We start from the raw sequence: 12243 nt of genomic DNA, 5'->3' as shown, positions 1-12243 counted from the left end.
CGGCTCCGACACCCTCAGGGGGAGCCCAGCGGGGCAGGGGCAGCGCCAGGCCCCGGGGCTGAGGGGAAGAGGTCTTGCCCGTCCTCTTCCGCGGGACACTTGGGAGTGACGAGAGCAAGGCTTGGACGCTGCTGGGATGGAGGAGTCTGTGTGTGTGTTTGTAGTGAGGCGTCCCGGCTAGCGAGGAGGGTTCCGCGGGGCCAAAGCGCTGCCCCGGGGCGAACAGCACCAGCCCGAACGTGTCGGTGTCAGAAGTGGAAGCGGCAGCCCTGCGGTCCCGCGCCGCAGCAGGTTGGGATGTCGGTCTCTATCCTTTCCTGTCACATGGCTGGTAATAGGATCCCTCATCTGCCACTCGGCACCTCGCCGGGGCGCACTTACAGGACACATGCTGTAGGGCCTCCGCTTCCCGCACTTTGCGCTCTTCCCGGCCGCCTGCCACCCCCGGAGAGCCGGGGCTGCCGCCTGCGAGCGCGGCGCGGCCCGGCGGCCGCTGCCTATGGAGCCTCCCGCCCTCGCCGCCGTCCTGGCCTTCTCCGGGCTGGCGCTGAGCTGCTGCCGAGAGCCCGTCCTGTCCGGTGAGTGCCGCTCCGCGGGGAGCCGGGAGGGGGGCGCGATCGGGGCTGCTCCCCGAGCTCCCGGCCGGGCTGAGCGGTGAGGGAGCGGGGCAGCCTCTCCCGAGCTCCGCAGCCCCCCGCGGAAGGGCTCTGCCGGCCGGCAGCGCCTCTTGGAGGTCTTGACGACGTCCCTTCCTGCTCGGCAGAGCCGTGCCGGGCTCGGAGCTGCTGGTGCGAGCACCCAGCGGGTGTTTCTGCCGGGAGTCCCGGTTTGTTTGAGGCTCTCCCCGTGCTTGCTGAACTGGGAGCTCGGGTTCTCCTATGAAAGCATGATGTGAGAGAAAGGAGCAGCACGTTTCTCTATAAAAGTGGTTCAATCTGCGGAATGGAGGCATTTAAAGGGAGAGGGGCGTGCGGTTGTTTGTGTCACTGGGGAAGAAGCTGGGGCAGCAGAGCCGGAGCTGGAAGGGTGAGCATCCCGCCTGTCCGCAGTGTGCTGCCCCAGCTCCCGGCCAAGCCTGGGCTCCTCTCACCGTTTAGAAGCCTGAAGCTTCACTTGCTAAGGTGATTTTTCACTTAATATTTCTCGGCAGCCTTTTGTCCTCGTTTTAGTTGTTACTAATGATTTCAAGTGCTGTGGTTCCCCTCTGGTAAACATTGGCCATGATTTGCAAGATCAGAAGTGGCAGTTCCAGATGGTCACAGCCATCAGATGTGTGGTCCTTCTGGATACGTTTTGTGTATTCTTGATTGCTGTCTCTTCTTACAAAGTAGAATTTGCTCTCTTTCTTTTTGAACACATACTTGCTCATCAAGTTTTTGTAGATGCAACTAATTAGATACGGAAAATACTTGCATAGCGATTTTCAGGGACTAAAAAATCTTTTACAAAAAAAAAAGCTCTGGTAAATTTTACTTCTTCTCAGAAGTAAAACATGAAAGTATTTTCAGATAAGCATTTAGAGAGCTGCCTAAACAGAGACCATGTCTAAGAGTCTTTTCCCAGTACCATTAGGACGTGCTTGGCGCACACAGTGGATGCTCCTTCCTTTGCTTGAGTTGAAGAATGTTTGCTTGTAAGGTTTCTGAACAGAACACTCCATGTGTAGCCAGGTCTCTCACAGAGGGCTCTGTGACAGCCAGTGGAGGATATAGCCCAGCATGAATATTTGGCTATTAAAGAGGACAGAAATGCCTGAGCACAAGCAGCTGGGGCAGGGGGAGGAGGGAATGGTATATAATGCTTCCAAAAGAAAGTGCAGCAAGGGAGAATGGATCTAGAAAGCACTGCCACCCATGTGTCTTCTGCTCAAGAACCTGGAAACAGTGAAAATACAGCAACTTGTAATTTATATGGCAAGTACAGGATCTGCAGAGTTCCTGATCTGCACAAGGTACACGTCAGGGTCTTCATTTAAACCCTGAATCCCTCACGGTTGAACGGGATCAGCTGTGTCAGGTTGCACTTGAAACTAGCAGAATTCTGAAATGACAAACATTACTATTGCTTTTGGAAGGCAGTTTGTCGTATGGTATGTTTTTAATGCCTTTTCCTTGTTTTGGTTGTTAATGCATGTCCTTATAAGCTTATTGTAAAGTGCAGTCAAAATAAAAACTGTGTCACCATCACTTGCTAAGATAGGAGAAAAACTTCAGGAATTCCTATATGAGAAATTACTCCAGTTGTCAGAAATGAAAGTGAATTAACAACCATTTTTGCACATAGTATTATGGTACTTTCCACATAATGTTTCTGCTTTGCCATGCAATGTTCAACAGTTTCTATTAACACAAACACTGATATTTCTGCATTCAAACCTTGGCATTTGTGCATTCAAACATCAGCCATACATAATTTCTCAAGTGGATCAGAAATAAGATGTGTGTGGGTAGATTACCTATCATTAAAGCACTGTTTGAATTTGGTGAGTTTTTTGTTACAATGCCAAAAAATGGAAATGCTTTCAGCAAATGTTAGTTTTGGTGAACAAATGTTATTTTATATACTCAGTGCAATAAGTTGTAATTTCTACTTTCTGTATTTATACCATTCATTTAATTTCCCCATCAGAAATGTATGTGATTATCAATCTCTTTTTCCTTTCTCTGTTTTCTTTCCATTTAGCAATACTGAGTCACCATGTCCTTGGTTTTTTTCCCAGCTGAGTCTTTCCTTTGAGCTGTTACTCCAGCCTTCTCTTACAAACCTGGTATCTCTTGCCATCTTATTCTCTCTAAGCCTTGGTGATTCAGAGAAGCAGTTCCACTTGATATGCCATAGGCAAGCCTCATAAAAATACTTTAAAAAGCAATTTTTTTTCTTTCTAACTAGGCAGATAGGGGATGAGATAGTCAGACATTTCAGCATATCATGCTTGTACATGCATAGAGCATAACTCAAAATCCAGAGTTATGTGAATAGATTTAAGCAGGACGGAGCCAAAGAATTAGGAGGGAGGCAGGGATTGCATGCTGCCAGCTGCAAAATTTTCATTTTTGTCATATCACACCATAATGGTTGTGCAACTGACCACTCCCTTCATCCACACCGTGGCTATGGCCCATCCTGATCAAATTGCCAAAGGGATTCAGCCCTGCCACACTTGACAAGGGAACAACAGTTTGAAAACTCCACAAAGAAAGAAAACAAATGGGTGTATTAAGGAACAGAAATTCTTACGGGGTCACATCACACATTCTTACTTCCAGTGATAAAGAATCACAAGGCAAGCAAGTGTGTTTGCATCTTGTGGCTGAGGACCAGCCAGCAGCTGCAAAGCTCTGGCTAATACAGCATGTTTGTATTGTGCAAATAAAAAGACAAAAGGGACAGAATGCACTTAGAAATAATGGGAGCTGTCTCTTGTGCTCATAACCTAACTCGTCTGCTTCCAACATATTCCAGAAAAGGTCTGACCAGACAGATTTTTTTTTTTAACAAATAAAAAGTGATGAAAAGTGATTAACCTGATGATTAGAGTCAAAATTTCACAAGGATAGCAAGTTCACATGTATGACAGCTCACACACTGCCAGGGAACACAATTATCAACTCTGCATGTCTGTACATTTCCAGGAATGTGCATTTTTACAAGACAGATGCTTCAGTCAAGGTTTGAGCAAATCTCAGGTGGCATAATTCAAGCAGAATCAGATATTCACTGTGGCTACTCTCTGGCTTGGACCAATGCTAATTAGGTCTCTAGTTCTGACTAGCAAAAATGATTGCATTTGAGGACTTTCAAAAATTAAATATGTATGTCTGTGTGTGTGTTTGCATGGATATGTAGAATGAGCAGATACAATTCTTAAACTACAAGTGGAGTGCCCCCACATTGTAAAGGAAAAAATGATCAGCTAATCAAGTGCCCTCATAGCATCACATCAAAATTTAACTGTCTGATTTAAGAAATGGGGAGTTGTTTCTAGGAATTTAGAAAATTTCTATTTTAAACAAAGATAATTCTTTCATGATGGTTTTTCTTTAGCTTGTATCAACTGTTCTATTGTGGGAGGTTCTTGCTGCTACAGCCCAGGCACAGAAGCCTGACAGTTTTGATGAGTGGTTGTATTATATTAGTATGAATTGGAATAGAAAAGTATTGAAATGCAAAAATAGTACACTATTTTTTTACTTGGGTAGATCTAAATTAGCCTTATACTTCCCAAAAGCATTTATTTTGCATCATAATATGGAATGAGATTTTTTTTTTCCTGACCACTCTTATGATAGTATGCAAATTAACTTTTGGTTCAGTCGATAAAACTGCATCTTCAAAGAAAACCATTGCAATGCTAAAAATATTTTTAATAATGACCACAGAAGCCATATTTGTGTCTTTCATCTCCTGAAGCTTCTTCTGGTTTTAATCAGTGTTCCCACATGAAGAACTGTGGCAACCTATGATAATAGAATCCCTATTCACATCTCTAGGGAAACAGCAATGTTCTCATTTGAAGAAGGTGATGTGGTGTTCTGCCCCTTCCACCCGTGGGCCCCTGCCTCTGTCACTGCCGGGGTATCTTGGCATCACTTAAGTGGTTTCTGTCCTTTCCTCTGTGCATTACTTTCTCATTGAAGTGTTTCTGCTGTCTAATTATACCCTTTCAATCAAATTAGAGACTGCAGCATCTGGTTAGTGCCTGTAACTGTTGCCATCTGCACCTAGATACAGTGCTTCCATTTAAGGAGGAGTGCTTAAATTGCAATCTCCAGCAAGAACTAGAACGGTTTAGATAGAATGGAAATGACTTAAAATTATTCTTGGAATACTCTGCAAGCACATGCATCAGGCAACCCACACTGAGTCACTATCGGACCTGGCACCCTTGGTTTCATACCCTTATATTCTGCTTAAGCATTTTTCTGACTTCTCTAAAGGGCTGTAGGAAAAACAAGTGAAAACTGAGCAGGCAGTTATACCACGTAAATTCAAGGAACCTTTAATTTTTGGTCCAACCTTACATTTAATTACAATGCTGTAATGAAACCCAAGATTTAAATAGTAGCCACTTTCATTTATCTTTCATTAATCTGCAGATCTTTAAAAGAAAACCTTGCTTATTGTTGGGCAGTAGGTGGTAGGATAATTCCTGGCTTGGGTAGGCTAGTTTCAGGTTGATAATTGTTGTCAGTCTCTCTGGACGCTGCTCAATGCTCCAAGTAGCTTTGAAAACATTAAGCAAACAAAGTGGTTTGGTTTGTTTTTTTTCCTCTCCAGTGGAATAGGAAGAAGTTTGTCATTCTGAATTTTCAGTCTCAAAAGCTATGTACAGGCCTCAAACTTGGAAAGTACTCTAAGAAGTCATTTAAACCACCCTGAAACCTCCATCCCTTCAGTCTGCAATTTGTAGTGTCTCTAGATAGATGTCTTTGAGAAAATCATTGGAAGCCAGTGCAGACTCTGAAATGCCAGTGATTTATCATCAATAAAACATCAGGCTGTTATAGTCTGCACTACCTTAATTTTTCAAATGATCCTAAAGTGGCGCCCATGTGGAGTGCAGGCAGCCATGCAGTCCCAAAGTAACAAAGGAAAATGATCATTGTAAGGTCCCTACATTGAAGAAGAAACCGACACAGATGGAAAGAATTTCTACAACAGCTGCTGTTTGATCTTCCAAATGTTGATCTGGCTCTAATAAAACTAATTGTGAACCTGTATCACACACTGAGTATTCACTTACAGTGGACAACATCCCTAGTCTTGTTTTCTGCTTTTTTGTTCTAGCAGTTGTCACTCAGTACATGCTTACCTAGCCTCAGCTTTCATTTTAAAAGTTACTTGCTGTCAACCATGGCACCTGATGTGTTGAAAACTAAACAGCCCTGACAACAAAGTGCTGTTCCTCTTTTCTCATCAAGGCTCATGGACAGCATCTGTTGGGACCTTTTGTGACTAGAACCACTGCAAAGGTTCTCTGATTAATTATCTCTGATTAATTCTGTTTACAGACATCCCCATGACACAGCAGAAGCAGCAGGGTCATTAGGCAGTTAATTGAGTGAAATCATCATGGACACTGATTCTAATCACAGATTTGACATAAGCCTCTACTTCAGACTATGTCTGAAACCCAGCTGACTAAGATCTTAGAAGTATGAGGTCACACACTTCTAGATTTGAGTGGTCACAGCTTTCTTCACGTCCTGTCTGAAACGCTATTGTTTTAGTAGAGTTTTATAGCACACAGGATGGTCTGAGCCTTGCGTGCCTGAACAAAATCCATGTGGCAAATCTATCAAGCACAGTGGCAACCTGATGCCTTCTTGGGGGCTGTAGTGTCCCCAAGGTGTCTGTCCTTGCCACTGGGAGAGGATTTGAATACAGTGCAAGTTCTGCCACAGTTTACCATAATCTTACAAAACTTCAAGGAATAAGGCTTGCTGAAATTCACAGAACCACATGCATTTCCTTGAGGCACCGTTCTGATGTTACATTCCAAGTGAGGGGCTTCATACCCTAAAGTGTCATGGGAGTATCACTCAACCTAAGGGTGCCACAACACAGAGGTGGTTGTTGCTGCTTGATTTACTCCTTTCCCCCTCCCTTTTGCATAATTTACCAAAGAGAAATCAGGTGATTTGAGTAAACTGAAAAGTTTTACCAACAGCACTCAGTCCAGTCTTTTCTGACTGTTTAGTTTAGATGACCTCATCTGAATTTGTTTTATGCAGACAAATCTTGGTGACCTTTTTTTAAGCTCATCTTTTCACAGAATTATTGCACCAGTGGTACAAAAACCAAAAGTAGGGTGGAGGTTCTAACTTCCTGTTCTCCAGAATCTCTTAGGGCTTGGATTTGAAATAGAGAGGACAGTGGCCTTTCTGCAGACAGAACATGCACCTTCAGCACTTTGAGAGTATTAATTTCATGGTGAAATCACTAAGGTAGTGTCTTGGCTGTCACACAGCAAAATATGATGAAATCACTGTGTGTGACAAATAGAAGAATTTTTTAGTTGCTGCCAAGTAGTGCTTACTCTAAATCAAGCACTTCTCAGTTTCCCATGCTTAGCCAGTGAGCTCAAGACACCAGGAGGGAGCATAGCAAGGACAACTGACCTGATTTTTTGGAATGCCAATATTTATTTGAAAATATTGCACTCCCATGCTATGGCAAAATCATTATTAATCCTTAAGAAAATCCAAATTCCCTGTAACACAAAAGGTTTTGTATTTCATTTGATAACAGCTGCTAAATTCCATGACTTAAAGTTTTCATTTCAGTGTTTCAGGGATAATCAATGATTTTGCATGGTATCTCACTGCCTCCCCTTTCCCCATCCACATCGAAGCCAGAGGAGCTTTGTTACTCAGCTGAAACATTTGCACCAAATCTCTTGATAGCACAAAGGAACACAGGAGGCACTGATACAGCTACCTATTGTCTGGGGAACAAAAACTGCAGTTAAGAGGAATGAAGAGAGATAGGTAGGCTAGATAGGTAGGCTCGGACTCTACCTTTTCTTTCTTAAAGTGCAGTGAAGTTTGAAGAAAATCAGTTAAAAAAAGCTGACATGAAAATGTAAGTCAGTACTGCAAGTTAAAGCATGGGCCAGTCTTAGCAGATTCTAAAATGGACTGAAGTTAACTTGAGTTTAGTTTGTGTGCCAGACTAAATTCAGGTATTGTAGCATTCCTTAAATTTCTGAGTAGATGGAACTACATATTGCTTTTCATTTAGGAGTGAGAAGTGAAAAAAAAAAATAAAAGCACAAAGCTAATGTAGATATCTTTTCTGGATGTGCTTATCACTTTTCACAGATTCTTTTTTCTGCTTATTATATTTTGATTACATTTTTCTGTCTTTTCTACTAAAATTCATTAGCTTATATTTTTCAGCTGTAACCTACAAAAGCTTTTATATTATCTGAAAGCAAAAGAGGTATTGAAGAAAGATGCAACACAGTCATGACCTTAAAGGGGGTTTTTTTCATGTTTACACAAATATCTGTGGTGGCCTGAATGCTGGAAACTCAGATTTGCATTTTTAAGCAAATGTCTGCAGCCCACCTGTTTTGCTAAGGCAGGTAAATTACAGTAAGGAGGACTATTGACCTGAAGCTTGTTTTTGTTAAATTATACACCTTTCTGTCCACAGATGATAGCAGAATATATTAATGGCTGTGCAGACACCTCTTCTATGTGCCTTCAGCAACAAAGTTTCATTTAATAGAAATCCAAACTTGCCTAGGCATGAAGATGCACAGTGAAAGCACAAAACCATTGTCTTTCATCTGCTGTGTAATAGAACTCTGAAATAATTATTATAATTGTACCATTCTGATATTTGTGAGCCCAGACTAAACTAATTTCAGAGGCATGGTTTTAATATTCCGTTTTTCCTTCTTCTGCAGTAGTTCTAAATACAAAAACAGTGTACTGTTAATATCAGGATTAAAATGTGGGTGGGTTTTTTTTTCCCTCTTCCAACTGCAGCCACACAGGTCTTTCTAGACTTGTTTTGTAAGTTAGATTTCATGAGGGACACCTGAGATCAGCACATACTTCAGAGCACTCTCCCACTCCCTCAGGGCAGTTGAACATCTCTGCAGCTGCAATATGGTTTCTACAGAGAACACTATCAGATGAAACAGGAGGTTTCACACCCTATAGTTAGCAGAAAGTTAATTTTCAATAAATTTCCCCCATAGTGCTGTCCAATACAAAGAAATGTTTGCAACAGTTTCAATTCTGTTCCAGACTGTTATGTTTTAATCCTATTCTTAAATAAATGCAAGGATGATAAATGTTAGCAACTATTATTTATAAGCAGGATGGACTTATTTATGGTAAACTAATTATAATGATTCTTCCTGGAAGCTAATCACAGAATGGCTGAGATGAAGTGACCTCTGGAGGTCACATTGTCCAAGTGCTGTGCTCAAGCACAGTCACCTAAAGCAGGTTGTCCAGGACCACGTCCAGGTGGCTTTGGAATATCTCCAAGGATGGAGATTCTACAGCCTCCCTGGGCAACTTGTTCCCATGCTCTGCCACACTCACATTGCATAATTTAATCAAAAATGCTTGGCAATTTCAGCAAAAGTAGAATCGTTCACGCATTTGGATATTTATTCCGTCAGAAGAGTCCAGTGAACGTGTCCATGTCCATGGCAGGGGGGCTGGAACTGGATGATCTTTAAGATCCCTTTCAACCTGAACCATCCTACAATTCTGTGATTAACAAGCCCCAGCAAAGCCAGGCAGCAGGAAATTTGTAGTTCAGCTGAGAAGGGGCTACTGTATTTAGTGAAATTCTCTACTTTGGCTTCTAACTTGCTGAGTATTAGGAGGCTAAGAAAACAAATGTAAGTGGGAGAAAATATGAATGAGTGAGGCAGAAGAATACTGACCCATACTTTTTAATCTGAAAGCATAAATGCTTTAGTAGCAAATCACAGTATTGTGATCATACTCTGCTGTAGGAGGTCCCTTTCTAAGGCAACTCAATCCATAAGAATTTTTCTAAATCAGAATGGAAGTGTTTGCAAGATCCATGCTTACAAAGTCTTTCACTATGTAAAGTACAGATAGTCACAACTTTAGCTGAAGTGGCATGAGATTTTGGTTAATATGCTGATGAGTGGCAGACTGATAATTTCATATGTTTTCACTTTTGGAAAATTAACAAGAGTCATCCTAATGAGTAAAACACAAGGAAAAGTAAAAGTAGAAGAGTATTATGCTATTCAGAAAATGCATGTTAATTGTGTAAACCTCTCATCAGACATCTTATACACTGTTTATTAAAGTAATGACAGCATAATCTCTTGAATAGAGGTTTGACTGAGAAAGCTTAAATCCTAGCCAGCATCTTTAGCTGCCTAAACAATGCAGGAAGCATGGTCTGTTGGATATGGGGTGGAGGGTGAGGAAAGTACAAACACTAAACCTACACACATTCTTTATTTCCCATTTCTCTTTATTGCCAGAATGCTACACAGCCAACGGGGCTGACTACCGTGGCACTCAGAACCAGACCTCCCAGTATGCAGGGAAGCCTTGTCTTTATTGGAATGAGACCTTTGAGCATCCTTACAATACTGTGAAATATCCCAATGGGGAGGGAGGGCTTGGAGAGCACAACTACTGCAGGTAAGAAATATCCCATTGCTTTAACATTGCCTCAACACCCAGTGTTACTTTAAGCAGTTGACAGAAAATTAGGAAATGTCCTTTTACACAGTGAAGAATATCAGAACCATGGGTATCTAACACTTTTTGGTTTACCCTGTTTTTAGTACCCTGAATTTATCAGCACCATTAACAGAATAACTTTTTCAACACAGCTCCCACACTTTTTCAGCACAGTCATGTGTCTAATTTATAAGGTGGCACAATGGAGAAATACTATAGATTACTTAAAATGAAAAGTTGGAGATAAACAATCCAAATTAGAAGGACACAGTGCAGTGAGTGTCTGCAGGAGTCTCTGGATGGTTTTTATCCTCACACACAAGCCTGGTTCTGTTACACTTCCCAGGTTTTGTGCTAATGAAAGTTATGTAGTCCCTAAAAATTCTAATTGAGCATCAGTGATTAAGAGTGTGTATTTGAATTCAGAAGCTCATCTGTCAGGGGTTACAATACCAGATTAAACCATGGATTAAGTGCATTAAAACATGCACTTCTGTTTCCTTGCCTTCTAGAGAAACTCCTCCATAACTATGGGTAGAACTCAGAACAAAACATAAATGAGAACTTCAGAATTTAGGAGCCAAATCAGAACTTAAGTTCAGAGATGTTTAGGCACTGTAGGCTTTTTTTCAGCTGTCTCAGTAGGCATACTAATACAGAGCTGTGAAAATACAGTGGTTACTGAATTCTCTTTGATATAATAGCAGAATCAAGAATGAAATTTTGATTGTTGCTGTGTGGCAATATTCTAGACAGGCTGTAGCTACAGGATCTTAGTTTTGGCAGTCATCTCTAGCTAATATTTTGGTTATTACAAAGCAAAACATGTACAAGCTGAGCAAAAACATGCATGAGAAACTGGATGTTTATCCAGATACTCAAAAAACACTTACTTGAGACTTGCTTAACTTGGTAAATGCTACAAGGAGCCAGAAGCCTATAATCTGATATGTAAACATGAGAAATTACTTAATTACAAAAAAAGAGCTTTTTTACCTGAGTCTGCTAAGTATTAGATTATCCTCATTTTCTTTTTATGCTGTGTCACTTGGCCTAGAAGTATTCTCACAGGTGTATGGAATGACAGTCTTAACTAATGGATGACTTTTAACTTCACATTCTCTTGAAAGAAAGTTTGGAAAGTCACTAGGAGTGCCAGAATATATCTATAGCAAATGTTGCTGAGGCCTGTGATACAGCTGGTTTAGCTCTTTCTCTGACATTCATCTGCTTGATGACAATGGACAAGTGGATTTTCCCTCTTCTCAGGCAGCACATACCTCACAAGGCTTTTTTAAGGCATAATACATGGCCTTGAGATTTGATTTTGGGGACAACATTTGAATAATCAAATTTTACACTTGAATATTAATCAGAAGCATGTTGCCTCTCCATGGGTGGTCCTTACTTGGAACACTTTGTTTACCAGCAAGGCACCCTGTTAAGATGGAAATGCCTCACTCCAACCATAACAAAATTATGAGGACTGAAATTTTGGGAGATTTTAAAAGACAGAGAGTTGTTTTCTAACTGCCATGCACTTCTGAGGTTGAAGACAAAGATTTCCAAAGACATTCATCATGATTCTCTCCAATTTCCTCGCATTTTTAAGGCATTTCTATGCAGAGTGCCATTCTCATGATTGAATTCCTGACATACGGTTTCTGTCATGAAGATGTAACTGCAAAAATTCCTGTAACTCTGGCAACAAGGATAAATGGGTTAGTTCAAGTACAAGCTTCACTTGGTTTTAGTCTTCTACTTTTTTTAGCTACTGGAGGCTCTTGCATTACACCTAAATTCCTAGCATAGCTAGTCTTAGACTTTCCTGGTGCACTGCCTCTACTAATCTGTTTGAAAGCCTAACTAGCAACATTTTAGGTATCTAAACTGCACTCATCTCACCAGTTGTTTCCAGCAGTCTGCTATTTGACCAAAAAACATCCACAGAATTTCTAAAATTGGATCTCCCACAAAAGAGTTGTTAATAGGCATAAATGACAGCATGCAGCTGGACTGACACTTCAGTGGGGCTGTGTCATTT

At 41.3% G+C, this 12243-nt stretch overlaps 1 protein-coding gene across 1 annotated transcript in view; it reads left to right on the top strand.

Annotated features, from left to right (window-relative positions):
* The first annotated feature begins 285 nt into the window (after positions 1 to 285).
* KREMEN1 (kringle containing transmembrane protein 1) overlaps positions 286 to 12243 on the top strand; it is a 22201-nt gene continuing 10243 nt past the window's right edge. The window contains exons 1-2 of the mRNA XM_064726941.1: positions 286 to 578; positions 9995 to 10157. Of these exons, the coding sequence (XP_064583011.1) occupies positions 500 to 578; positions 9995 to 10157 (242 nt within the window). The 5' untranslated portion in view covers positions 286 to 499. The remainder of the gene's footprint in view (positions 579 to 9994; positions 10158 to 12243) is intronic.

This window comes from Zonotrichia leucophrys, chromosome 15, assembly GCF_028769735.1.
Source record: "Zonotrichia leucophrys gambelii isolate GWCS_2022_RI chromosome 15, RI_Zleu_2.0, whole genome shotgun sequence".
In the NCBI taxonomy this organism is placed as follows: domain Eukaryota; kingdom Metazoa; phylum Chordata; class Aves; order Passeriformes; family Passerellidae; genus Zonotrichia; species Zonotrichia leucophrys.
The sequence above is the reverse complement of the archived record's forward strand: the minus strand, read 5'-3'. Positions and strand labels throughout refer to the sequence as shown.